General features: G+C 42.5%; 1 protein-coding gene across 2 annotated transcripts; it reads right to left on the bottom strand.

Moving 5' to 3' along the window:
* Positions 1-1,468: 1,468 nt before the first annotated feature.
* Positions 1,469-24,523, bottom strand: MCOLN2 (mucolipin TRP cation channel 2). 2 transcript variants are annotated; one of them, XM_030033567.2, is made up of 14 exons: positions 24,430-24,523; positions 20,693-20,852; positions 17,379-17,552; positions 13,638-13,782; positions 12,958-13,045; positions 12,710-12,806; positions 12,153-12,252; positions 10,504-10,619; positions 8,941-9,090; positions 7,491-7,592; positions 7,201-7,323; positions 4,577-4,783; positions 3,107-3,222; positions 1,469-1,781 (listed from the first exon to the last, which is right to left on the bottom strand). In XM_030033567.2, exons 1-14 carry the CDS (start codon positions 24,477-24,479, stop codon positions 1,745-1,747), a joined length of 1,665 nt encoding a protein of 554 aa, XP_029889427.1. In that variant the 5' UTR covers positions 24,480-24,523; the 3' UTR covers positions 1,469-1,744. The 2 variants fall into 2 exon arrangements, with proteins under 2 accessions (XP_029889427.1, XP_029889428.1); XM_030033568.2 differs by lacking the exon at positions 24,430-24,523 and adding an exon at positions 24,084-24,186.
* Between the last annotated feature and the right edge of the window lie 2,043 nt (positions 24,524-26,566).

The raw sequence follows: 26,566 nt of genomic DNA, 5'->3' as shown, positions 1-26,566 counted from the left end.
AGACTGGGATGAGGAGAAGATTCTCTGTCCCAAAGACATTTCAGCAAGAGAAGCATTAAAATTTGCAGAGCCTGGATGCACGGAAATACTGACATGAAAGCCATCTCTTCTAGACATCTCACTGCAGCCTAACCAAGACAAAATGGCATCAATTTCCAGCAAAAAAGTACTCATTGTCAGGAAGGCAAATACTAGGCAGGAAAGATTTGAACAGCAGCACATCTTTCCAGACTTCAGTCACCACTGCTCTTACCTGATGGCCAGAAATGCTGCTGGAGAAGCTGCAGTTACTAACCTCTCTTCTTCAAAGATCCCAGAGGAGGGGCAGAGAATGAAGACAGACCTGTTAAAAAAGTGTTACTCAACCTACCAAAAAAGGTGTGAATCCAGTACTGAATTTTCCCACTCTTCAGTTTCTCAGAAGGGAGGGAAGAAAAAAAAAAAAAAAACAAAACACAAAACCCCCAAAAAACCCAAAACAGGAAAGCTGCCACTCACCTTACTCATACAAGGGCAGCATTTCAAATTGCCTTTGCCATTTGAAACACTAACAAGCCAGAACTTGTGGAGTCCGCCATCAGTAGTTAAGAACACATATCAAGAGCAAGTCCTAGCCAACACACTCTGAAATGAACACCATCTGCTACAGACAGTTTTTTTAGGGAGCAGACAGCCCCATTCAGACAAAGTGGAGCATCTAATGTAATAGTCCACCTACCCCAGGGGCAGTCAATACCACTGAAAGTTTTCAGAAGCACCTGGTAACACCTATGCAGTACTATACTGGAAGTGCTTTAGAGCTACAGAAAGTCCTCTGTTCTCATTGAAAAAAAGTTTGTAAAGATCAAAGGGAAAAATACAGTCCTTTAGAGATGACCATCCCAAAACCACCTAGAAAATCACCTGAGCACACTAACTGCAAGACTCAGTTGTTACACATTTTCTTCCAATTAACATGAGCTTGAAATAGAAGTAATTAGGCAAGTCAACTCCATGGCATTATTTTTTGCCTGAATTTGTCCTCCAAGTTACGGCAACACAACAGTCAGTGCACTTCAAATATTGTGGGTATAATATAAAAGACTCACAGCCAAAAAAAGGTAACAAACTGCTTTTGGTTTTAGTGAAGCTGTTAAAGAAAAGACTATGATCTATAGATGGTTTGTGTTAAAATGACATACAAGAGGGAGTACAGCAATTATTTTGCACTTTTGTGCAGCTTTGTAGTTTGAAATAAATTTATTTCAAGAAAATGGGTTGTGCCAAATAGATATTACAAGCTGAATGCATCACTTTAAGTGAAAAACTCCTCCCTTCTTGACTACCTTTTATTTAATACTTTTTAACATGGAATTATTTTTTAAAAGTTATTTTCATATAATTCTTTTTCTTATTAACAACAGTTGATTCAGGGTCACTTTCCTTCCTCCTAGAGGTGATTAGCAAACAGAGCTCCCACAGACAACACTCAAGGATCAGCCTTTTTTAATGTGACAGAACTTGGGGCAAGAATACAGGGTTTTTCATAGGTCTCCTCCAGACGCAGTTTCTGGGCTCTCCTCCTGGTCAGCCAGCTGATATCACACTAGCAGCTTTTCTTCCCCCAACACCTTAATTAGGTAAGATTAGTCTGTTCACAATGAGGCAGGTCCAGATAGCGAGTTTCACTGCAATTTGGAGAATTCTTCTTCTCCATACAGCTATGCTTTCTTTGCACGTTAGTGGTGAATTTCAGCTGTAATCATCAATTAATAAGTATCAAGTTGTCATCACTCTGTTGTCTGCAAAAGAAAAAAATTCACAATTTTTCATTCAGCAAGAAATGCAATAGGAAGCATCTATCCATACAAAAATCAACTGAGTTTTGATCCTTCTGTTCTGTGCTCTCCCATTTCAGCCTACAGCTCCAAAACCTGCACCAGGACAATCAAGCAGAAAGTGCTATAGTAGCAAAAGCTCTAGATTTTCACTCCAGCTACCTGGCTTGTGCATTCAATAGTCTGCAGCATATTACAGTAAAGCATATTTACTATGCTCAAGTAGACAAAAATCTCTTATCCTGCACAATGACTTGGATGTGAAACGTAAAGCTGTACCTGGCTAGAGTTCTTATTAACTAGTTGGCTTTCAAGTGTTCACAGCAGCTGCTGGGATACTTGCCCATCATCATCTCACATGCTCCTTTTTGGCTATGAGGTTTCTGTCTGCCAGAGTACATCAAAAGTATAAAGTTGCATTTCACAAAAGCCTCAGTATGTAAGTAGACAAGTATCCTACTGATAAAATAGGATTTGTTATACCAGTTGGGATTGAGTAAGTGTTCACATTCAGCTCTATTCCTTCTCCCATAGCCTGGCTTCCTTGCATGGTGCCCACAACCATTCTGTGCACAAGCATGAATTCTTCCGGACTGCCTAGGGACAGTGACAAGATCCCTCCTCTCTCAATCAGGGATTCAGAGGTGTGTTAGATTTCCTTGGAAAGAGATTTCAAAGAATTGACTTCCAGACCAGCAAGCACCAGGTGAGATGTTCATCTCTCACCAACACCAGCTTGACAAGGACTGCTGCTAAGACTTCCAAAGGCTTGAGTTTGGCGGCAACCAGACATTTACAAGCATGTTTCCAATATTCTGACAGATGGTATCAAACCAGTTTGCCTCACAGACACATCATAGCTTTGGGATTAAGTACTGGTCCCTAGCTGAATCCTTTTGCTTTCTGCTACTACTCCCAGCCTAGTGGAAAAGCTTTTTAGAAACAGAAGACTTCCAAAACCCCAAGAAGCAAAGACCTAGTTTGCTCCTGACTTCTTGGCAGCTGCATGTTATATACTCTGCAGTCCTCCCATCAACTTCCACGTTTCTGCATGGTAGTTTTCGTGTGAGTGAAACACTTAAAACATGCATTTAAGCTCAGATTTGCCATCCCTGCAGCATCAGCATTCTAAAGATCTAACACCAAATAAAGCACAAGAGGAACAAGAGTGTCCAAATACTCCACAGGCTGAATTCTGGATGCTCCAGCATTTGTGAAACAGCACCTTGCAGTGAGAAGCTAACTGCTGTACTTCTGAGAAAAACACTCATTAAAAACACCCTACTGACCTCCTAGAGCAGCAGATGAATGGCATGGAAGTCTGTTCTTTTCCATAATGAACACTGCCATGGTCTTTTAGAAATTCATGTAGATCTGTTACTGGAAACCCACTTTGTTGGTATTTCTGAAAGAGAAAACATTTTATTTAAAACATGTGAGAAATTACTGGGCCTGAAGTGTTCTAAAATTTCTTCTAGAGTGTGATAGCCAAAACCAGAGTATTTGGTTCATTTGTTCCATATTGTTGTAGGAAGGAAAAAAAAAAAAAAAAGGAATGCCATCCTAGAACCACCACACATGTAGTTAATGGAACAAAGCAATCTAAGTGACACAAAATTCATATTGTTCACAGATTCTCTTACATTTTGTTTGCTGTCCATAAGACCAAGCAAGTGATCTCAAGTCATACTGACATTGATTCTCCCTTGTTCACATCAACTGCTGTGCTCACTGCAAGTGCCCTAAGCTAGTTTTCCCTAGGAACCCCAATGCTGGATTTGGAAGGCCCCAACGTGGATTTTCAGCATTGCCATGCTGAAGAAATGCTCTGCAAAACACCAGTTCAGGACTCTGAAACAGCTCCCCATTGATCCACATGAAGTGCTCAGAGGGAAGAGTAACAGTAAAACACTGTTTCGCAGGTCAGACCACCCAATAAACTCAGAAGCACAGACAGTTAAGTTGTATTCTGAGATGCTTAGAAAGCGGAGCTCTTGCTTGGTCTGGAAGCTGTGATTCATGTCAGACTAGCCTTATTATGCTGGCCTGTTTATCTGACACTACGACAAGAAAGGGACAAGAGCTAGAGAGCATGATCCATATTGCCTTCACATTGGAGCACAAAGGGGAGACAGCACTAGAGGACAAGAACAAAAGGTAATTACCAAAAACTTCGTTTCACTTTCAGCCAGTTTAAAATTGCGCCATCCATTTCCAGTATAATTTGAGCAAGAAGTAGTGGGTCTGTCAGAAGACATTTCCTTTTAACCACAAATTTCCAAGCAGCACATTAAGCTCTAAACTCATTTAGGTGTCCAGGCTTGCTATCTGCTTGGCCCTTGCCACACTCCTGCCAGGGGATATTCTTCAAGATGCCAGCAAACCCTTCCTGACCTCAGCTTCTGGTGCCACGAGAGAAAACATTCACTCCAAACAAGACTTACCAAGCTCTGTGTAATTATACTTAAAAATTAATTCTTTCCACTTATGTTTCCATTAGCTGTTACCTTTTTGAAGCCAGGTGAAGCAGCAGAAGATACAAAACAGGGACACACACTGAGGATGATTTTCCAAACCAATTATTGCTTAGTCATTTGGATGACTGCCCAGTCATCCTCCCAATTTCACAACAGACTAGGCTAAAAGATTTTAATAGTCTCACCAGTCATCATAACTAATGCTAGATAGTAAGGTGTTAAGTGATTAACAAGAACAAATACAAAACCAATTAGAAGTGTAACAGAAAACAAGTGTTTTACCTTTATGGTGTCATAGGAGTCGGTAATGAGTGCAATAAAAAGGCTGAGGATCATGTATATAAACAGACTAATGAAGGAGTACAGATATAATCGACTGAACACCCACACCAGCATGCTCTTCTGCTGGATTTGAGCAAATGTTGCAAACATATCATCACCGTTGACCAAAGAAAACAGACACTCAGCCACCGTGTTCAGATCTTCAAACTAGAAAATAAGGAGTACAAATTATTTCTAGAATGTGAAGATCAATCATCCAGATTAAAGGGAAAGTGAAAAGTATTACAAAAACAAATTTTTTTGGTTTTGTTTTTGGTTTTTGTTTTGGTTGTGGGGTTTTTTGTTTGTTTGGTTTTTTTTTTTTTAGAGTTTTACTCATAGCAGAAGAAAAAAAGCCAACCCAGCCAAACAAATGCTACCACGCTTTCTTTCCTGTATATTCAGGCCAAAACATGTCAGTAATAGAACCATGTAGAAATATAATCTTGGCTAAGCATTATATATTGACATCAGAAATAAGAAGATTTATTATCAAGAAATAAATTTGTGATGGTCAACAGACAAAAGAGTCAATAACTGACAACCACAGAAAGTTTATGTTACTGAATTTTAAGCAATTTTAGACCTGCAGGAAAATATCATTCCATTCGTCAAGGCACAGATAAAGTGATTTCACAGAATCTATACAGTAAATCAGTAGTGGTATGCTGGGAACAGAATCCACATCCTCTGGTTTCCCAGCTCTGCAGCACTGCTGGAGTATGGGTAATTAATATTGTATTAAGGAGTTAGAGATAGCATATAGCCTTCAGAACCCAAATGGTCTAAATTAGATTTGTCTTGAGATAACATCATCTGTCATTCAGAAAGCCCTCTCTGAGCTGTAGGTGCAAGCTATAGCTGTATTGTGAAGCTACTGAAGCACACCCTGGACGAAATCACAGTTTCATTTCAAGGACATTCTTGTGAATTCCCAACTCCATTTCCCCAAGCTGGAACATGCCCTGAGGCTAAATTCCACTCAGCCACCAGGTAAACACACTTCCCTCTTTTGCTCTGCCCCTCCAAATAACTGGATTTGTTAACTATACTTTATTGGACAATATGAATTAATGCACAATGTTTTAACGTAGCTATTATCAATGAAGTAACATGACCACACTCACTTGAATTGCAGTCCTATATTGAAAACGAGATGTCAAGAGGCATATGCTTGTATGGAGAACATACTGTTGCACAGGAACAGCAGGTCTGGTTTTACCTACGACTGACTTCTTTATTGTGGGGGGGGGAGGTTTATTTTTAAAGCCAGGCTGTCCCGTGTACCTGCACAGCAGGGAAGGCTCTTCCCATTTCTACTGGCGCAGCCAGAGCCCTGGGCTCTGCCTGTGCTGCGCGGTGCCACACTGCCTTCCGCCGGGCTTCTGGGGAACTGTCAGAAACAGGACACCTGCGCGCAGCTACAGTTCTTTCCTTGACATCGATCTGTGATATTTAGCAAGAGGAAACGTTTTCATATATAAGCATTTTATTGACTACACTTCCTTTTGCTCAGATAATTAATGTACTTGCTGCTCAGCATAAATACTGTTGTAACTTCCCCGCCTCTTCTGGTACGGCAGAGGATCCCACAGCATCCAGCATCCCACAGAGAAATGTATTGTCACCCAACTTAAAACATGTGCAGGCTGAATATCTACATTTCTCAAAGGAGAAAACTACATCATGTTAGAGGAATCGGAGCTCTGGGGGCACAAGAAGCTAAAGCAAGCACTGCAGCATGTGTTGCTGTTACAATAAATACTGTGTGTAACGAGATCAGGAATGATAAATCATACGTTTGTTACTCATTAATGGACATCTAGAATTTATCACAACAGGAATCTGCCTTTTTTCAAACTGTCACATACAGCATCCACCAAGAAAAAAAAACCAAACAAGCTTTACAGTTGGTTTTGCTTGTGTTTTGGAATATACAAAGCCTTACTCCTGTACCAAGGTTTCAGACAAGATGACATACCAGGCACACACTTTGATATCAACCTTAAGAAAAATCCATCCCCCCAAAACTAAAAACAAACAAAAAAACCCCACAACATACCCCCACCCAGGAAGCAAAGTAAACAAGACAAGCATTCATCCACCCCTTTATGAGTCAAGATTAAGGAGCTGAAGTTACATGGCACAGGAAAGATTTGGAAAAACAAAGTCAGAGCCAAGGAGATTCCCAGAAATGGTAACAGTGAACTAGTTAGTGCCTCTTCAACCCAACTGAACTGGAATTGCCAGAAGAGGGCGAAAGAGATATAGACCAGTGCAACTCTGGTCTCCAGCCGGACATTGCCTGTATAAACCATGCACTCATCACAAACACAGCCTTGTGCTGGAGATTACATTGAGTTCAAGCACACAGTGAAAGCAAGAATACAGTTATTTTGTTAAAAGGAGCAGGTGGCAGGAGGTACACGTAGAAGGAGAAACACTCCCATGTTCTTCATGTTACAGCTTTTAAACAGAAACATGAATTTAAGACCCATTTCTGTCGTTATAACTAGGAGCTATACACACACACACACATATTCACGTATCATTAGACCAGAAAAGGAGTAATACTGCTGACATACCTTTTCATGATAAGGTCCCAGGACAATCCAACCACAGAAAGTATAACCAAGATAAATCATCCCAGCACAACAACAAAACCTTAGCACTTTGGGCAATGATGCCTGCATAGTTAAAATGAGCACCTACAAGTCAAGGTGGAAGAAAGGAGAAGGGGAAAAAAGCCACAAGTTAGAGAGACCTGAATGAGAGTGACAGATATAAATATATCTGTCACTCTAAATATCTCCATATATATATATATATATAAAAATAAATATATATATTGTTAAATATTTGATTCCTGCCTTACATTGTAGGTTTGAAAATATCCCAGGTATCTGATGACTCCAACCCAGACAAACAAAGTTGATGTTCCAAGTAAAATGCTGCAGACATCGTAACTTGTGAGGTTCTGAGGGATCCAAACAGAGCAGGTGGTCAAGTTACAAAGCAGTAGGTATGTCAGCTGGACAGCTATTTAAGTTCCAGCAGTTCAAACAAAGCAGGGCAGTCCAATATTGAAAGGATGTTGCAACATCACAAAAATCAGCCCAAAGTGAACTGCAGTTATTTACTGAGATCACTCAAATGCAATAGTGCTGCAAACAAAAGCACATCTGCACTGATACTCTTGAAGTTTTGCATGAAGTCTGGAAGAACTAAAGCCCTTACTTCGGTTACAACACAGTTTTGAAATTAGATTGAATACCTCCAAATTTTTATTTTAAAAAAGGGTTAATATATGCTATTGTTAAGCAAACAAGCTCTCATTTGCTATTTAGAAAAACATGAGCCATCATTTGAACGAAAAGTGAGCCTCAGGACTACAGCCCTTTCCATGCTGCATGCATTTACATCTCTGAAAAGGTTGCCAGCTGTTCGGAGCCTGAACATTATTTTTACTACCAGTGAAGTTTATAATGAATTCTACTTGCATTTTACTTTAGAAGGCTAGAACTGGTTGCAATAAGCACGAGATATCCATCTAGCTCAAGATTTCCTACCCTCATCCCCCCACCTCGCCATCCAGCTGGAGGTTCTCAAGTGTTTCCTCTGAAGGCCACTCTGGGCATCTGCCCTTTAAGCCTTAGTACACATGAAGCAGGAACAGCACCCTGTTTTTCCCAGAACACAAAGTTTTGTGAACACATGAATCGTTGACATACAGCTCTGTTGAAGAAAAAACAAACAAACCAAACAAACCAAAAAATCCCCCTGGAGAGCTGCCAGCTGGACAAAACACATTGATTTCAGCACACAGACGAGGAGGTCAAGGACTAGCAGGTGACACTGTGCCTGTAGTTTGGACAGGCCAGGAAAGCAAGCTGTAACAGTCATGTTTCCAGTCCCACAAGCCATAAAGACCCCTGTTTTATCCAAGCTGATGACTCTTGGTTTCCCTGTACAATACGTACTACTACTTCTTACAGAAATAACACCACAAGTTTTTTGGTTTTGGTTGGGTTTTTTTCCTGTTAGGAACTACCTACCTACAGGTCCTATAGCGGGGATTAGGGGTCTTAGCACTGTGGACATAAGATGTTTAAATAGCTTACATGGTCTTACTGAAAGACTTTGGGGAAAACGGAGTGAAACCAGTTATTAGTCGAACTAGCACTAGGAAATGAAGAAATAAGAACTAGCAAAAGTAAACAAGATGACTAGTGACTATGATAGCTCACTTTCATTTGTCCCCAAGTTACACATTACACATGGTTGTAACAAGACTAGTATTTTAATCTGAAGTATTAAACTCTCACCTTGGCTTTTATTTCCATTTTTAGGATTGACCCAATGATTGTCATCACATCACTGATAATTACCAGGACATACCATCCATTTATGAACTCCAGGCGATCAGCGTGACAGACATGACGCTTATATTTCTCCAAGAAGAAGTTCACAAATCTCTATTGACAAGCATTTAGATGTTTAGTTACAGGTCACCTTAGATGAAAAATACGTACAGATGCCCCAGTAGTGCAGCAATGCTCAGGTTTCACATACTCCCTTTTCCTATAGTATTTGCTGGAAGAATAGCTTAAAACTCCTTTTCAATAGTAACAGAAATAAATAGGAAAAAAATTAAGATTGGTTTAGGCCAGTGAAAACCAACTTTCCACAGAACAGCTGACTTTATAACCAAGACCCACTAGCCTAACCATGGCTTGTTATCTCCTTTTTAGCCCCCTTCACAAAAGTTTCTATCCACCTCCAACAGAGCAAGGCCGTCCAACTAATAGAGTGAAAAAAAAGAATTAATAACTCAAATACAACGATAAGGCAAGAGCTCTCATTTCCAATAGAGCCCACAATATCACTTCCCACACCAACACTGCCTATCTGCTTTCAATTGCTCTTTTTGCTCATGAATAAATGCCAACGTCCCTATTCCTGACAGCAGTTTGACAATGCCTTTGCTGAATTGCATCCTCTTCACCCTTGTCTTGTTTACAAGCTACAAAAAGGATATATTGAATAAGATAAACAAGCATCTGTGCTTTCATATCCTACCTATCCTGAACTCTTTTTCCAATTCTCATAAGCCACATGCTTGCAAAGTTTGTATCAATTAATGGTTATAAGCTGGCACATCTCAGGGCCCAGCTTGTGTTTCTGCACCAGTATTTGGACCAGAAGAGCTGAGTCTGCTTACATGAAGCTCTGCAAGCAGCTTGAGATGAAGCTGGACAGGGCTAGTCTCAGTCTGCAAAGGAGGGTGAGCAGGGAAGAAGGTGACAGCAAATGGTCATCAGGGATTGTGGAGGGAGGAGGAAAGAAGAACCGAAAAAGGGTGGTTCCAGCCCCAGAAAGACCAAAAACCCCAGCCAGAGTTACACTACATGCTATGCTTTATATTTTCTCCAGTTAGAGCTGGCTTTGAGGGACATTTGTTAAAGCATTAATTTATGACAAGGCCTCTATGGGAATTCTACTCTGAAGCCAGGGAAGGAAGACTTAATGTTCTGAAGCAAGATGTGTTAGCTGTTAGCAGCACAAAGACTCAGAAGTCTTTCTTTGCATAAAATCCTGGACAAAACTAAGTCCTGGACAAAAAAAAAAAGTCTCCTTCTTTTGCCCTTGAGAAATACAACTAAATACTTCGTATTACAGCACTATACAAACAGAAGTAAAACCCATTCAGTTAGCAACTGTTCACCACAGACATCTACGCATCCTTTCTAGAGACAGAGATAACAGTAAGAGAGCAACATCCTGCAACAGATTTACTACTCCATGTTTCAAAACATATCACTTCACAAGACTAGCAGCAAACAAGACAGAGACAAAATAAGCATTGAGATTATAAGCACTGTACTTACCTTTTGTAGTCTTAAGGCAAGAACAATGGATCGCGTGCAGAGGATGAGAGAAGCAAAGCAACTTAAAATGACAAATCCATCAAAGACTAGAATATACTGAGTGTTTTTCTGGAGAACTGTGAAGAGTCAAGGAAAGGAAGTAGAGTTAGACTTTTCCCTTCTCTTTGAGCACAAACTGTCACAAAATGTCACATACTTTGCATTTAAACACTCTCACCCCATAAATAGATGGGTTGTAAGAAGTATTCTTCCTGCAAGCACATCTTGAGCACAACTGACCACAGAATTACATCAAGACAGCTACGAAGATTTGGCTACAAGAATGAAAGTCACATTCAAGTTGTTCAAAATAAAACAAAAAATGGGTATATTAATACAGCCTTCCTCTTTTTCCACTAAGCTTACCTGTCCATCTGTGCTCCAACACTGTTACAACTACACAGGGTACAAGAAATGCAAACCTTGGCCTGGATCAACACCATTAAACTAAAAACCAAACAGAAAATCCTACCTTATTTCTCATTCTCTGACCTGCAATCAGAAACTTGTTTGACTTTCTGTACTATATTCTTTTCATCCACAGGTTTAAAAGCCATCATGTGAACCCAGATCAGGTGTTTTCCTTTGCTTACTCATATCAATTGTCTCTATCTTTTTCACAACATAGATTTTAACTATATGAAATATAGGCAAACACTAATTTTTAATTGTTGCAATAGCACTTCAGCTCACCTTCATTACAGAATTAAGCATGCTCCCTCAGCTGGTTATTACATGCAAAATAAACTACTCAAGAACAGCTAGTTGAAAGACAGCCACACGATATTGTTGTATATAGATGCAAGCCAAAGCACTTTGTGGTTATTCAGAACGAACTATAAGAAGCCACTTTAATATCAGTACAACACAGTATTATCAGAGAAAAGCTGGCTTTGCTTAGGCAAAAGGCAGGCCATTTAACATACTTGTTAATTGAGATCCTATATAGCACACTGAAAACTATTACTCCACTACAGTCCTTTACAGCAAGTCAACACATGGGAGAAGCAGTTGCACAGTGCTCAGTCACAGCTACTATTCCTCTGAAGGGGCCTTTAGTGCACATTCCTTAGCCATCAGACCAAGCCTTAACGCTAGAAATACAAGGCAGATGCCACCCTTTGCTCACGCACATCATTAAATCTAACAGCAGTAGCAAAAAAACCAAAATCTCTACTTTCAGAAATAGTATGCTTCAATTAGAGAAAAGAAAATTTGAAAGCTGTAGAAGGTTTGAGTTCGGAATTCACCATTGTTAGCGGATTAAGTTATTTGAGTAATCTCAGAGCAGTAGAACAATTAAAATCTATAGAAGAAACATTCACCCTCCTTCCAGATCGATCTTGCTGCTAAAAACACACTGTTATAGAGAGATGCCCATGTCATCTCACCTGAACACCCTCACAGGAAGGAATTATTTCCCAGCTCTTAATTACAAAGACTTAAGTTGCATTAGGCAAGGGTTTGTGGGTTTTTTTGTCTTGTTTTAAGGGCAGGAGGGGGTTGAACAGGATGGGGGATGTCTTGCTGGACAGAGTGTCACAGAGCAGGGAAAGTGATGGGAGATGCGTAACACTGCTATCATGCAAACACACATGCACCACACTTACCAGAGCTAAATATGTGCCAGTCTTTGCATTCTTGAATATCAGTGTCACTATCAAAATAGATTTTGATTTTTCCACTGTGGGCTCTATTATTGAAAGTTATCTGGAAACACAGAAGTATATCAGAAACAAGACTAGCAAAATTTCATTCCAGAAAACAAATCCTGCTAAGTGCTTTGACATAGTATGCATTAATATTTGTTGGTCAGGTAAGCTTTAAGCAAGCTATCACCATAAATGGTGGTGTAGACAGAATTTGAGAGCATGTCATGTATTGCATAAAAAGCAGTATTCCAAGAAGCCAAACTTCAAGTTTAACCTTTACAAGAATAACAATTACTTATCTCCTCAGGTTATGAAGTTACCAGCTGGAATGTGTTACAAAACAACATTGTCCCATGGCAACACCATTTCAGCAGCCTTTGGGAAGGGGGAGTAAGGGCTAGGACATGCTCAACTGCTTCCCCTTGCAATCTAGGTATGAGGATGATGCCTACCCCATAGCTTAAGCTCTTGTTATATATACAGTGTTGGAAGTGCTATACCCCATATTCACTTACAGTATTTTGAAATGCATAGCAGTCAGGCAATTCACGGGCATGGATTGTCTGTAGAGCAATGCCTTTCAGCTTGAAGGAGATTTCAACCTGTATAAGCCTGGATGTTTTAAAAAGTGTATAAATATCTTTAGATACACATAAAAAAATACACACATACACAAACTGCACAAGTCAGAATCTACCATATTCATATGAAAGAACAAGTTGAAACAAAAACAACAACAAAAAAATCCCCACCACCACTTTACCTGTAAAATTCAAGACTGAAAAAAGAGGAGTTCAGCTTCAGTTCAGCATTCTTACCAGCTAGCTCCTGTGGCTTTAAAAAGATACATTCTGGAAAGAGAAGAGGAAAAGCTGTCATCTTAAAAGCTTCACATAGAAGGCAGGATAAAACTGAGATAATCAGGTTGAATGGCCAGTCCTAATCAGGCAAAACATTAATTTTGAACAAACCTATGCATTCAGAGGCCCAGCTAGTGGGATCAGAAGCAGGTCTGTGTACTAACTCTTGAGCAGCTAGCAGCCAGGACTCAGCTCTGAGAGGCAGTAAGGACACCCATCCACTGAAGGTACAGACTGACCAGCATCCAGAAGTCTGTACTTTAACCTTCTGCACGGAGGGGAGGGAGAGGGGAAAAAAAACCAAAAACAAGCCTCTCCCCCGCCCTCCCCCCAAAACCCAACAACTACAAAGACCTGCACAACTCACACAACCCACTAATGACAGCAGTTGAAAAGAGCTTCCTATAGTCTACAAAGCTGTCATTTCTAGGTAGGTACTAAAAACCAAGTGGGAAATAGGCAAAAGTCATGGTAATGTTCCCGTGATTGCCATGCAAAAAGCTATTGGTTTTAAGCTTTACTGATTTAGCATTAGAATGTAAGTACTCCACAGCAAGACTTTTTTAGTACAACAGTACCATACCTGTTTCAGTTGAAACATCTATGTTCAGTGTATCATTGGAAGTAAGCATTGTGCCTTTCTTGTACTGTTGTTTACAGATTTTTAAACCTGATCCTTCATGTTCATAACCAAGCGTCCCCAGGGATATGTTCTTTAATTGCCTGTACTAGTTTAAAAACAAAACAGAAGTTACAGAGATAGTTGTCTTTTTGGCATTAGATAGTAACTTGCAGTCTCAAAGTTATGTGTATCAATGTCTTTTTACATTAAAAAAAAACCAAAAATCTCTACTTTCACAAAATCTGTAAATTTAGAGTGGGTATCTCCTGGGAAGCTGAGGGCTGCTGGCCACTAATTAGTAGTGATTGGCATCCTGGTGACATGGTGACTGAGAGCCCCGTACCTACTGGGCTGCCTGCAAATGACTACCCGTGTGCCAGACGGCAAGCCAGCAGACAGCTTTTAATTAGATGCCTGGCAGTTACTTTAATGCAGTATTGCTACTAATCACACACACTCCAGGGATATCTTACATATTCATCTCATGAAGGTGTTAGTTTTCACACCACTTGAAACTTGATTGCTTTACGTACAATCCAAGTCACAGTTCTCATCAAATCCACCCCAAGAGCAAAACCAAAGCTGCTCCCTGTGCGACTACAGAAAAGGGAAGTCACACGTTCGCTAAATAACCAGCAACCAAGGAACATACACAGAGTTTGGGCAGCCTCCAAAAGTAATTTAACCTGCCTGCTTTACACCAGCACAGAAGCAACTGAAAACAGGCCTGTGAGGAAAGTACTTTCTTTTTCCACTTACTCTAAATACAGCACTCTTCATATGTAAGACAGGCTTGAAAGCAAGGACTAGAAGTGGAAGCAAATAAAGCTATGCCAAGCCAAGCATTGTCCACGCATGGATCAGCCCTGAGCGCCACCAAAGAACTCCATTCAAGGCCAGTCCTCTCCTGACTTGCTTTCCACACATCCTCAGTGTCTGCTGGAAGCAAGATATATCCTCTGATCCCTCGAGTCACACCTTCCAGTCCTGCACAAGCCAGGCAAACCCCTGTGGTTCTTGGCTCCTCAACAGCTAAGGAGATCAACGACTAACCATGAAGACAGCTGCCTGCCAGCTCAGCTTAGCACCAGCTAGCATTGTCCAAGAGAAGCCAGACAGACCCAAAACTCTTTGAGGAAGAAAGCATAAATACCTAGTAATTCATTAGTTTTTATCATTACCTCACCTAGCAAAAGAGCTCAGGGCAGTGTACAGAACTGGTCTGCTCTGAAGGAAGCATTTAGCTTCCCAGGAGGCCTGAAGTAAATAAACGTGGGAAGTCAGACAAGGCTTCCCATTCCTTAAAAAAAAAAAAACAAAAACCTGTTCAGCTGGCTTTGATACAGATTAGAACCTTTTCCCCTTAAACATGGATTTTGTTATTATGCATCATTCAGTGTCACCCTATTTCCTCCTTCCCATGGGCATTATGGCCACTAGTCCATCTTGTGGGGTACAAAATCCCAGCAGTCGTTAACAACCACACGCTCCATGTCCAAAACAAACTACGACAGGAACTACCGCATTTCCATCCAAAGCTCTGCCTCGTGGTGCCGCTTCGAGTCCTCACAGCTGAGCTTGCAACAAGTTTAGACAGCCTGGGAGAAAAGCACAGCCTCCATACCCTGTCAGAACATTATCTTAACTCAGATTAAACTAAGGAAGCCAAGTCTGACTAAGGCAGGTCAAGTGAGTGGAAACAGTAGTTAGTCACAACCCCACATCCCTCTGAGGACATCTCCAGATCACTGCATCTAACAGCCGTTGCTCCGTCCACGTGTGCTCTCAGGGTCTGCCCTCCTGACAGCATAACATGTGGCTCTGGGTTACTCCCATGCCACTTACAATCAACGCTATGAAACAGTAAAAGCAAAATTCATGTTTACACATTTCTAAGCAGCCTCAGACAGAGCAGCCAGCAGAACATCCTGGTCCTAGAGACTCTGCCACAGGGCAGGCTACAAGCGTTAACAACTCTGCACGGCTTCTTCGTAATAGAAACTTCCACACTGGACCCAGGAGAGGAGTAAGGAAGAGCTGTGTACTCTTCCAAGTGGAAAAAGTATCTTTTCGGTTTTTTTGGTGTTGGTTTGTTTTGGTTTTTTTTCGAAGTGTGAAAATATCCCAGTGGTACCTTACACAAAGCCTAAAATTCAGTTTTTACAACTCCAGTTTTGCTGCGCACTGTTACCATCTTCTGTAATATTATATCCTTCTGCTTGCCCCACGCCTGCACCCCCCCCCCCTCCCCACCCCAACCACACATTTCAGATTAAAACTCTGAATGAAACACCAAAACCTATGGCTTCTAGCTGCCCATCTCGAAATAAGAAAAGCCCTGCTTTTAGCTTAGGAGTCACCTGGCTTGGCTCTTCCTAGAAGGCATCCTTTAAAACAAACAAACAAACGAAACCAAAAAAGCAACACCAGTCATAATGTTCACCTGGAGGCACTTTTTGAAGTCTTACATGTGATAAAAAGCCTCAGCAACTCCATATGACACTAAAGAACCCAGATTAAGATCTCCTTAAAGGATATGTCTACATTTATACAACATAGACATTTTATGAAGAGACCTTTTTCTGATGCCTGCATCACACATTGGCTCATTCTTGAGGATATAAAGCTATCATTTCTCTACTGTCTTCTATCTGGACTTCACCTCAGTCTTAGTGCCTACAAAAGAAGGAAAGTGAGACAAAGCAAGCAAGGAAGAAAAAAAGCACAGTTTATAGCAGAAGTAGTGGCAATATTGAGAGTTCAAAGGAAGACTGAGAAAATGTCAACACTCATTAAACATACCCGGAGCAAGAGTCTTGGCCTTGTCCAGCACAGCAGAGACTGCACATTTGATCTGTTGACAGCTCTGCTGTAGCTTAGAGGAGATGGCAGAGGAGTAGCAAGCCCCCACGTGAGTGTGTGTTTAAGGAGATATAGCCTTCACACCACTGCGACTCCCAGATGCCTGCTGGGCATAACTGACAGCAGCAAAACTGCTTTAAGCCAAGCTTCAGAGCTGATGTCCCAAGGTCAGGGAAAATGAAAGGTGGTTTAAAGCCACTTTCCATTCATACAGTGTGAAATGTTTCTGGGCTTATCATCATCCCCAAACACAGGAGCAGTTTCATTTTCCACACACACACTCTTTCACCTCGAGACTTCTGAATGTATTTAATATTAATACAAAAATATTTACTGAATTTTTTTCCTAGATTTATTCACTTTCCTCCCATAATTGTAAAGGGACTGTTCTTTAAAATACCATCCCGAACCACGGCGAGTGCCCCTACATTCCTGGAAATACCGTATTCCCCATTTTGAGGCCTCTGGCACTCACTACAAAGCTGCAATTCAGTATAGCTGTAAGCACAAATTTTTTGAATACCATGCATAGGTATATTCAGGCCCATAGCTCTTCAAAGTAAGACCTAAACAAAGGTTCCAGTTCACGCAAGATGACTGATTTTCAAACGTTCTGGATTTCAGTACTACACAATACCCAAGTACAATTTTGGTTTAGATTCATCTCCAAGACAAAAATGCAGACATCTACACACGAACTTCAGGACACCCCACCTACGCTGATTTGCTCAAATATCAAAACTGAAATCCAAGAATGGAGACAGAAAACCAGAACCTTAGCAGAAGTTTATAGCTATAGCTTCAGCTTTAACACAGTTCATTATAAGCACACACACTTACCTGATTAATAACATAAAAAATGCTATCATAAGCATCCTGTTGTGTATATATACTGCAGCTGTAGTCATCTTCATCAACTCCAGAATAGCCTTTCAGGAATAGGTGTTTAAAAGCAATAGTGTTTTCCTCTTTGAATGAGACCACCAACTGGTTACTCAAACCAAAAAAAATAAGCTGACAAGAAAAAAAACAACAAACAAATTTGAATTTTGAAAACTGGTCAAGCAGCAACATTTTGGAAACAGCTTTGAATTATAATAAATACAGAACAGAAAGGTGCCTGTTGCTGTAACCCAGCTACAATAGGAGCAAAGAATCTGTTAACTAATGCCATAAGACCACTAAATTCAAGGTTACCACATGCAGGGTAAGAGAAACAGAAATCTTAAGTCTCCTACTGATTCCAAAACTTATAGTGCAGCAGCTAAACAGACAGCTGATAACTGCCACCTTTCACACATGCTGGACCAACAACTCTAACTAGAATTTGCCAAAACTTTTGTTGAGGATGCAAATGGCAGAAGAGCTAACCTAACAGCATAGCCTGCTACCCCAGAAATGTCCTGCTGTGCTATGGGACAAATTCCTGCATGTTCTTCCTACCTCTGGCATGGCACAGGATTAGAGCAAACCTGCTGGGGACCCCCCAGCAACAAAAAGCATCACCTGCCTGACCCAGGTACTGGTTAAGGAGGCTATGATAAGAAGCAGCAGACAGAGTTACTACTCAGTATTTGTGTTGCCCTATCATATGGATGCTCCCATTCCCACCAAGGAAAACGTATAAATGGAGCCTAGAAGCTGAAAAATCAAGCAACAGGAGTTTCTTCACAGGCTTAGCAGCAGGAGGATATCCCAAGCCCTAAATAGCTAACGCTTCATCCTAGGTTTAAACTGCTAACTAACAGCAAATGTGAAACTGTCTCATTACTGCGTGGAGTTTCCAAGCCCCACAAGAAACTGGCAGAAGTACGGAAGAAGCAAGAGTCAGAAACTGCAAGCAAAAGAAGTGTGAACTTAGAAATCCCCCAAAGCAAACAGGTAGACTCCACTAACATCCAAATTCCTTCATTCAAAACAATGGAAACTGGAAAGCACACCTATTTTTTCCCCCCTTCACTGGAATACCTCATCTTTTGTCCTAGAAAGTAATTGCCTAGATCTGGGCCAGGCTAAAAGAATACATGCAGCAGGACTATTTAGTGCAAGGCTGTTTGGTTGTACAGCAAAGTCACAGCCAGGACAAAGAAAAGGGGATGTCAGCTCTGCCAGGTATGTACAGTCTTCAGATTAAGAACTGAATCTTCATACTTCTAGCTGAGTTTTAAATCAACTATTTATATCTTCAGTTGACTGCAAAAAAATCACTAACTGAATGCTACAAATAAATCTGCAGCACACTAACTAGTATCTCTGAAAAAAAAAAAAAAAAAAATTCAGGGATCTTCCAGCTGCAATACAGAGAAATAAAACATACTTAGCGGGGTTTCCTTGGGGACTCTGTAGGGGATTTCAGCACAGCGTTGGAGTAAAACTTACTCCCCATGCTGGGACAGAAGCCTCTTCTGCTTTTCAGCCAGGCACAGATACCACAGCCGCTGTACCACACCGAAGAACCCGCAAATGTCATGACTAACAGCCTGGCATCAGGCAGAAGCAACTAGAAAGCTGCTTAACTTATTCCTAGGTTTTCCTTCAAGGGTCTTGCCCTCACTCTGAAATACAGATACGCTTGTTGAACCTGTCCATCCATTTACTATTAGCTCACATTTGAGACCTCCCTGCAGAGCAGCAACACATTTTCCTTCAGAAACTCTATTTTCCTTTTCTTGTTAACTACCTGCCTGGCATCTGAGCAAGACCCAGGGCTGGCAAAAAAAATCTTAAGCAGCAGCCCAAAAAATCTTTTGGCCTTTGAAAGCCAAGCAGCGGAGCACCCCTTCTGCTCACAAAGGATAGCAGGAGACTGGGACAGCAGACAGAAAAACGACACATTCAGCGATTCCCCCAAGAATTTGTCAGTAGGTTAGGATGGGTTGGAAGTACTGAACCTTTTCAGAGCCATCTGAAGTTGTATTTTGTCTCATTACTCACACACAAAGGTTACCGCCCTGTCTCCAAAGAGAGGGCAATAACCCACACCTGAGGCGCAGCTGTCAGTGAAGAAAGATGGGACACCCTTTCCTCTTCACTTACACCGTGCTCACGCTGCCAGCCCCCCCCCCCCCCCCCCCCTTAATACGCTCCCTGTTCTCAGCAGCTCTGTCACTACGGGTCGCAACCGTGCCAGCGCTAGTGTAGACAGCTTATTGTATCTCGTCTTACCTAGACGGACCGACCCCTGCACCCCGCTCCCCGCTGCGGGCAGGGCCCTGCCAGGACCCCAGCACAGCACGGCGGCAGCGCAGGCCGGACCCTCTGCCAAGCGGGCCGGAGAGCCTGCCGCCGCTTCCCGGCGGGGAGATGAGAGACAAGAGCGGTCAATAAAACACGGGGACGCGCAAGCTGGGGTCACGCTTCATTCTAGCGGGCAAGTCAGACACAGACCCGGAATGCTGCAGCTCGGCATGTTTTTAGGAGTTGTAAATTTAGCTGTACTTGCAGCGTCACATGTCAGAGTCCTGCATTTCAAAGGTCCAGAAAAATCATTTCTACTTTTACATGTGTCCCGTTCTGCTTCCCTCGACCTCCAGCCGCCATTTCTTAGTAGTCTGTAAATTAACCAACTGCAGGGTGATACCAGTGCAGTTTAAAAACCAGCCCCCTCTTTGCCTCTACCTGTCTAGGTACCCAACTGTTTGACATGCTTCATGTGATGACAGAAGCAAGGGGCACGTCCGAGTCCTGTAACCCAGTCGTTCCCATCACCACCTGAGACCGTAGCGTTTTCACACTGAACATGTACATTTCAAGTTACTGACTAGATTTCAAGAAATACCACTTTTGAAACAGTCCAGTGAAACTATGATCTATGAACATAACAGGAAGCAGAACACAGAGCGGTAATGTGGCTGCAAGCCTGAAGACGGTGTTGGATTTCAAGGGAAGAGTAATTTGCTTTAAAGTGTTATCTTAAAAACAGCAAAATACCTAGTCAAATACTGCCCCAACATCTCCAGAAGGCTTCTGTAATTTAGTTTACATTATTCTTCCCCCTCAACACACCTTTCACGGTATTTTTTTCTTTCTGGACTGAATCAGGAAGTTCAAGTCAGTAACAAATATCCAGGGATGGCAAAGGCCCAGAACCACAGACCTGCTTCTCTGCACATCACTGCCACACTTTCTGAGAGTAAAGACAGGGGAAGGATTACCTGTGTAGTAACCATAAGTATCTTCAAAATCTGCAAAGCCAGTTTCCATGGTATTTGATGTCTTGCTCTGTATTTTTCACATGGGTTCATGAAGTAAAACTTCAAATCTTCTCTCAGAACCGCCTCTTTTAGATCTAAATCTGACTGAGCCATCACATTTCTGCCATAAATAATAGGTTAATTAGAAACCAACAGAATACTTCGGCAGCCAATTTCCTCATATTGCAGTTTCACCTCAGATCACCACGTGACATAATAGGTCTGTAGCAGTTTTCTGTTTGTTGGGTTTGGTTTTTTTTTTACAGCAAAATGCAAGAAATATTTCCCTATGATCACATCATTAAGAGTAATTTAATCACATTAGATCATCAAAACCCAACATTTACACAACTATTTCTCAGAGAATAGGCATTAAATAAGAGGATCTGTAATAGTAATAGCAAGTCTACATTTATCCGTTTCTTAAACCTAAATATTTGAAATAAAAAGAGGTGACTGTTAACACATTTCTCTGAAAAACCCACATTCTACCACCAGAAAAAGGTGTCTTAAAGACTAAACAACCAGAGCAGGCTTCACAGCACACTTCTGTTATGAACATGCAGCTTTAAGGGCTGAACTCATAGGCATTTATTTATTTAAATATCCAGGCATGTAAAATTCAGAGGAACAAGCACAGAGGACTGTTGTTGTCGGTGTCTTAAACCACTCTAAGTTTCTCCCTCTCAACTGAACAGGACATTGAAAACCTTCCCTTTCTCCTGATCTTTTTAGCCCTGTTTTCCAGTACTGTAACTGTCAGAACTTCCCTACTTCACACAAAGATCAGAACCAAACTTGTGATTTTTTTTTTACTCTGAGCATGTGTTAAGGTAGAGCAATCATATCTGAAACTGGCTACATAAGCTGATTATCAGTCCCATTTACCATCCCGAAAATTACTCCCCATGTTCTGAATTTTATAATTTGATAATATAATTGAATTTTCTCTCAAGGTCAAAACCAAAAGCGTAATTTCCTAGTTTTCAGATACATTCTTATTTCTTTTGTCCTCACCGGTCTGAAGTGTACAGGTATTTAAGCCCAAACTGTAGACCATGAAGCACGTTTGATTTGCTAGCACCAGCTATCTCATAAGGAAAGAAATGGGAGTTAAAAAACACAGTGAAGTCGGCACTGTGGTGTTTCCTCCCAAGAGGAAGTGAAGAAAAAAAAAAAAAAATCTTTTTTAACATTAGAAGGTCAAAGGTTATCTTTATTACACAGCCTTAAATCAATCATTCATGAAGATGGTAGGAGGTAGGCTGATCTTGGTTTTGAGACAGGAAAAACACAAGAAGGTTTTTAAGAAAAAGAAACTGTGGAGTACATCCCTATTTAAATTTGTAATAAAAACATACTGGACTAGTTTTAATAATGTTTACGATACAAAAACTTTGAAAAATTTAAACACATCTGACAGAAAAGCATATGATAATTATAGCTGTGAGTATTGTCTAAGGAAACAGGTACCTATGTACTTCAATCTTGCACTGACACCCAAAGACATCACTACTCCTGTACCAGTTTCTCTTGAACGGGCATCAGCATTTGTGTGAGAACACAATGAACAAGACCAAACACAGAGTAAAAGTCATAGGAGTAGGTGGGAAAGAAAGAGGAGACAGAGCAGGTTTAAGCTGGAGCTGGTCAAGACTCAAAGCATGAAGGCATGACATACAAACCACTCCAAAACTTCAGCAAAATCCTCCCCTAAGCTTCCAGTAAAAGCATATCTGAAGTGACAGATCTTAAAAATCAAAGGGCAAACCTTGTAAGAAACACTGTTTCCTTTGATATTCAAATACATATCAAGGAAGACATGGTGTTTTTTCCAAAGTTGTCTTTCAAGCCCCTACAGCTATTATAAAAACTTCATGTTGAGCAATAACAATACTTTCACTTTTACACAACCCTCACTTAAATCCACTGGCTAGGGATTATTTTCACTGATGCCTTTAGCTTCCTTTATTAATTAGCTGTAGAAATTGTGAGCAGGAAATTCAGCTGAGGAAAGCAACATACATTTTCAGCTTAAGAGGAAGAGATGAGATTCAAGCCTGTATCACTGTTGGGCTTTGTCTTCCAACAAAGAAGAGGTGCTCTCTGGTGTAACATTCAAGAACTAATTCATTTGGCAATAGGTGAAATACAGCAATTGTTTTCTAATCTATTCGTTTCTAGAACGGATTCAAAATAGCATCCAAATAAACTGCATTAAATCTGCAGAACTAGAACCTTCAACCAAAGCATTAAAAAGAAATTTAAAATCTGAGTGATTAATAGTGACTTACCACCTTTAAAACAAACCATCTAATTCTACCAAATTTTATTAGCCTAATAATCTAAAAAAAAAATCCAAACAAAGCACCTAGCTCAAGACAGAGTAACAGAACAATTCAATTCAGACACAGTAGTGTAACTAACATGGCTCAACAGGTTTCCATGGTATGTTTTGTACAGCACTGACACAAGCAAGTTTTGTGAATAAAGACTAACTCTACTATGCATGTTTAAATGCATATCTAAGTGTCATTAAGTGTTGTGTGTCACAAATAATAATAATTGTTACTAATTCAATTCTAAAAGCTACATTAGGATAGGCACCATCGCAACGCTATACCTGGCAGGACAATCTGTTGTTTGGGTAGTGTTTTGTAGTGAGGCACTTTAAAGCTCAGTGTTCTATTTAAGAAAGAGGTTTCAACAGTAACGACTACCATTTACAGCTACCTACTTATGAAATAAGCATTTAATATGTAGCTCTTCACCTAGCAGAAAAAGCACCACTAAATCAAGTAGCTAAAAAGCTACAGTGCACAGGTTCACTTTTTTTTTTTTTAATGAGTAATTCACTACAGGAGCAACACTAACACTGTCCATCAGAGATCTGTATCAGGAACATTTATCTACCTGAGCTCTACATCCTGAATCAACGAGATTGATGGGGCGAAGGGGGTCGCAGAGAAGAAAGAAGGGGGGGGGGGGGGATCACTGAGTTGGGTTCTAGGTACCAGACCTGGCAACCCCAGCTTCGCCTTCATGATCTCTAGTTACTAGGTTCACAGCTCGCCCAAAGGAGGGCATCGCCCAGCACTTCTCAAGAAAGGGAGCTCCAAGAAACTGAGAAAAACCCTCCTTTCCCAGAGCTGCCATCGTTACCAACCGCTGAGCTGCCGCAGGCGGAGCAGCAACCCTACCAAAAGCAGCCAGAGCAAGGGGCGCACGCAAAACACCCCGCAGCTCCTCTTCGTGACCGCGGCACACCGCCAACGCGACACGCGGGGAAGTTCTGCAGCTGCGGGACAGCAGGACAAAGCACACCGCGAGAGGAAAGGCGGAGAGGACCTACCTTGCGCAGCGGGTTTAAAACACGAGTTCGGAGTAGCACCTCCGCCCGCCCGCCCGCTGCTCCGGTGCCGGAGGGCGGCAGCAGCGCTCCCCTCCCCTCCCCTCCCTCCCGCCCACCCTCCCCCCGTAGCTGGTGCAGGGGGCACGCCCGCTATCGCCGTCCCACGCGGCCGCCGTGCCCCGGGCTGGGGCCGGGGCCCGCCCCGCGCCCCTTCGCTCCCTCCCGCAGCCGCTGCCGGAGGAGCGCCCTTATCCGCCCCGTCCTGGCCGCCTGCCCCGCCGCGCCGGGCGGCGTGACCCGAGCGGGCAGCGCCGCGCCTCGCCTCGCCCCGCCCCGTCCCGCTCACCCGCTGGCGACGGCCCGGCCGCCGGGCAGGTACTTGAGGGAGATCTCCATGGGGCCGCGGGGCTCGGCCGATGCCGGGAAGGGAAGGGCGGAGAGGGGATAGGAAGCAAGAGGAGGAGGGACGGGGAGGGGGGGAGCAGGAGCCGAGACAAGAGCGGCCTGGGCGAGACAGACGTCGAAGAGAGAGCAGTAAGCCAGAGCGAGCCCGAGTTCCTCTGGCCGGCCGCGCCGCCTTTATGGGGGCCCGGGGCGGGGGGGGGAGGAGGGCGCCCCGCCGGCCACGTGCCCTGCGCCCGCCCGGGCGGGCCGGCAGCAGGGAGCGCCGCTGCCGCTGCCCCCTGCGGCGGTCGCCGGTGCTCCAGGCTCAGCGGAGGTAGTCGCTGTTGCAGGCGAGGAGACGACGGGCGGGGAAGAGCGTCAGGTTAGATTAGCGATTACGGGGCTGGTCGTTCTGCAGCTGAAAAGGTACTCGGCTCCTCCGAGGACGTGGCTGAACGCGGCGACTCCAAACTAGGGTGTTCAAAACAGGGTGCAGACTTACAGGAGGCTCCGTTGCAGCAACTGTGAGGTCTCTACCTGCCCACCCGGTGGGGATGGGCAGTGCGGGACTCTTTCTTACGTAATGCTCTCAGATGATGCTGTGTTTGGTTACAGTCGCGCTCTTCAAGGGAGAAGAAGGAACAAAAGCCCGGACAAACATCTGTCTGCAGTTACGCAAAATTAGCTGCAAGACCATTATGTCCCCTCGTGCGTGGAAGTTTTCTTAAGGTGTCCTCTGAAGCATCTGGTATTAGCTACTGCCTCAGGCAGGAAGATGCTCCCAACAGGTGCAATCGCAGGTTCGGTCTTTCACGGCAGCATCTGTTTTTCCCCCCATCTGCCAGAGGTAAATTACGCCTTCACACATTTTTTTTTTATTGGAAAGGTGTGAGCATATCTGGATTTGATTTCTTCCCCTTTTGCATGCACAGTGTTTACCTTCCCTTGAAAATATGCTTCAGTCCAACATGGAAACTGGTACTTGGAAACAAGTATGGCCCACACCTCTCTCTTCCCCTCAGCGTAACTTCATTCCGTTAAGAGATCTGGGCTCTGCAGAAAACAAGAAGTGCCCACTACCTGAACATATGCAAAACATTGGCATTGAAATGAGCCTTGGTACGAGAACAGCTGTTACCCAAGTTTAGCACCCTGCAACTTATTTTCATGAGGAAATACTATCGGTATTCTGCAGGCAACTCTTTCCAGAACCCAGTGAGAATCAGAACAAAGGAACTCTCTTACCCCTCCACACCTTCTTGGACAGCAGTGAAAGCCCTGCTTTCCTTAGGATGGCATTTTTAAACTCATTAAGCTTATCTGATGCTTTATCTGCTTCTTTGCTCTCCCCACCTGCATTTTACAGTCATATCTGTGCCTGCTTGATTGTATCAGCATAAAGACACTGATGTCTCCAGGATGCAACTTTACATGCGTTACTAGCATCGCTAGTGCTGAGATCACTGATAGTGTTGAAGTCACGCGGAGGTTTTTTTTAGAATAGGATCACTGTCACACTTCTTGGCTCCACAAGGCCATAACCAGCACATCACATATTGACACGAAGTAAGATTAAAAAGCCCCACTACACACACAACAGCAGCGGCCACAGATCTCCTGGCAGAGCTGCACCTCATCTCAAATGCAGCCGGTAGGCTAGAAAACACAGCATTGACTGGCTTCTTCTCAGGTGAGGGGAAATAGGCAGATGAAGATCCTGAAAACCAAGGATCAAGCAGGTCAGAAACCTGGACAGCAAGCACTTACATTGCCAGCAGCACTACCGAGGTGAACAATACACGTTTGAGCGTCTGGTTTTCTTAAAAAACAAAATACAGATAGGTATCAGATATGTCATACAAGCAGCATTTATTTTTCCAGTCAGAACTGGCCATTTTGAGCAGGTGTAAGCCAGTAACCTTTCGGGGCACTGTTCTTCTTTCCCCTCCGTGTAACAGCCTGCACCCATGGCCAGAAATACTCAATTGCTGCTCTGCTAACTTCATAAGCAGTTGTCCCTTCTTTTCCTCCCACCCCTTCCTATCCTTTGCTTACACATTCTTCTCCTACTTTTAGATAGCCCTCCCCTCTGGCTTCAC

This window comes from Aquila chrysaetos, chromosome 12 (genome assembly GCF_900496995.4).
Source record: "Aquila chrysaetos chrysaetos chromosome 12, bAquChr1.4, whole genome shotgun sequence".
NCBI classification, from domain to species: domain Eukaryota; kingdom Metazoa; phylum Chordata; class Aves; order Accipitriformes; family Accipitridae; genus Aquila; species Aquila chrysaetos.
The sequence above is the reverse complement of the archived record's forward strand: the minus strand, read 5'-3'. Positions and strand labels throughout refer to the sequence as shown.

Coding starts and splice junctions, on each gene's coding strand:
- MCOLN2 (XM_030033567.2), bottom strand. CDS start 24,479: ATGGAGATCTCCCTCAAGTACCTGCCCGGCGGCCGGGCCGTCGCCAGC. Junction 13,046..13,637: donor AGATGTTTCAACTGAAACAG/GTATGGTACTGT, acceptor TTCTCTTTCCAG/AATGTATCTTTTTAAAGCCA. Junction 7,324..7,490: donor GATATTTTCAAACCTACAAT/GTAAGGCAGGAA, acceptor CTTGACTTGTAG/GTGCTCATTTTAACTATGCA.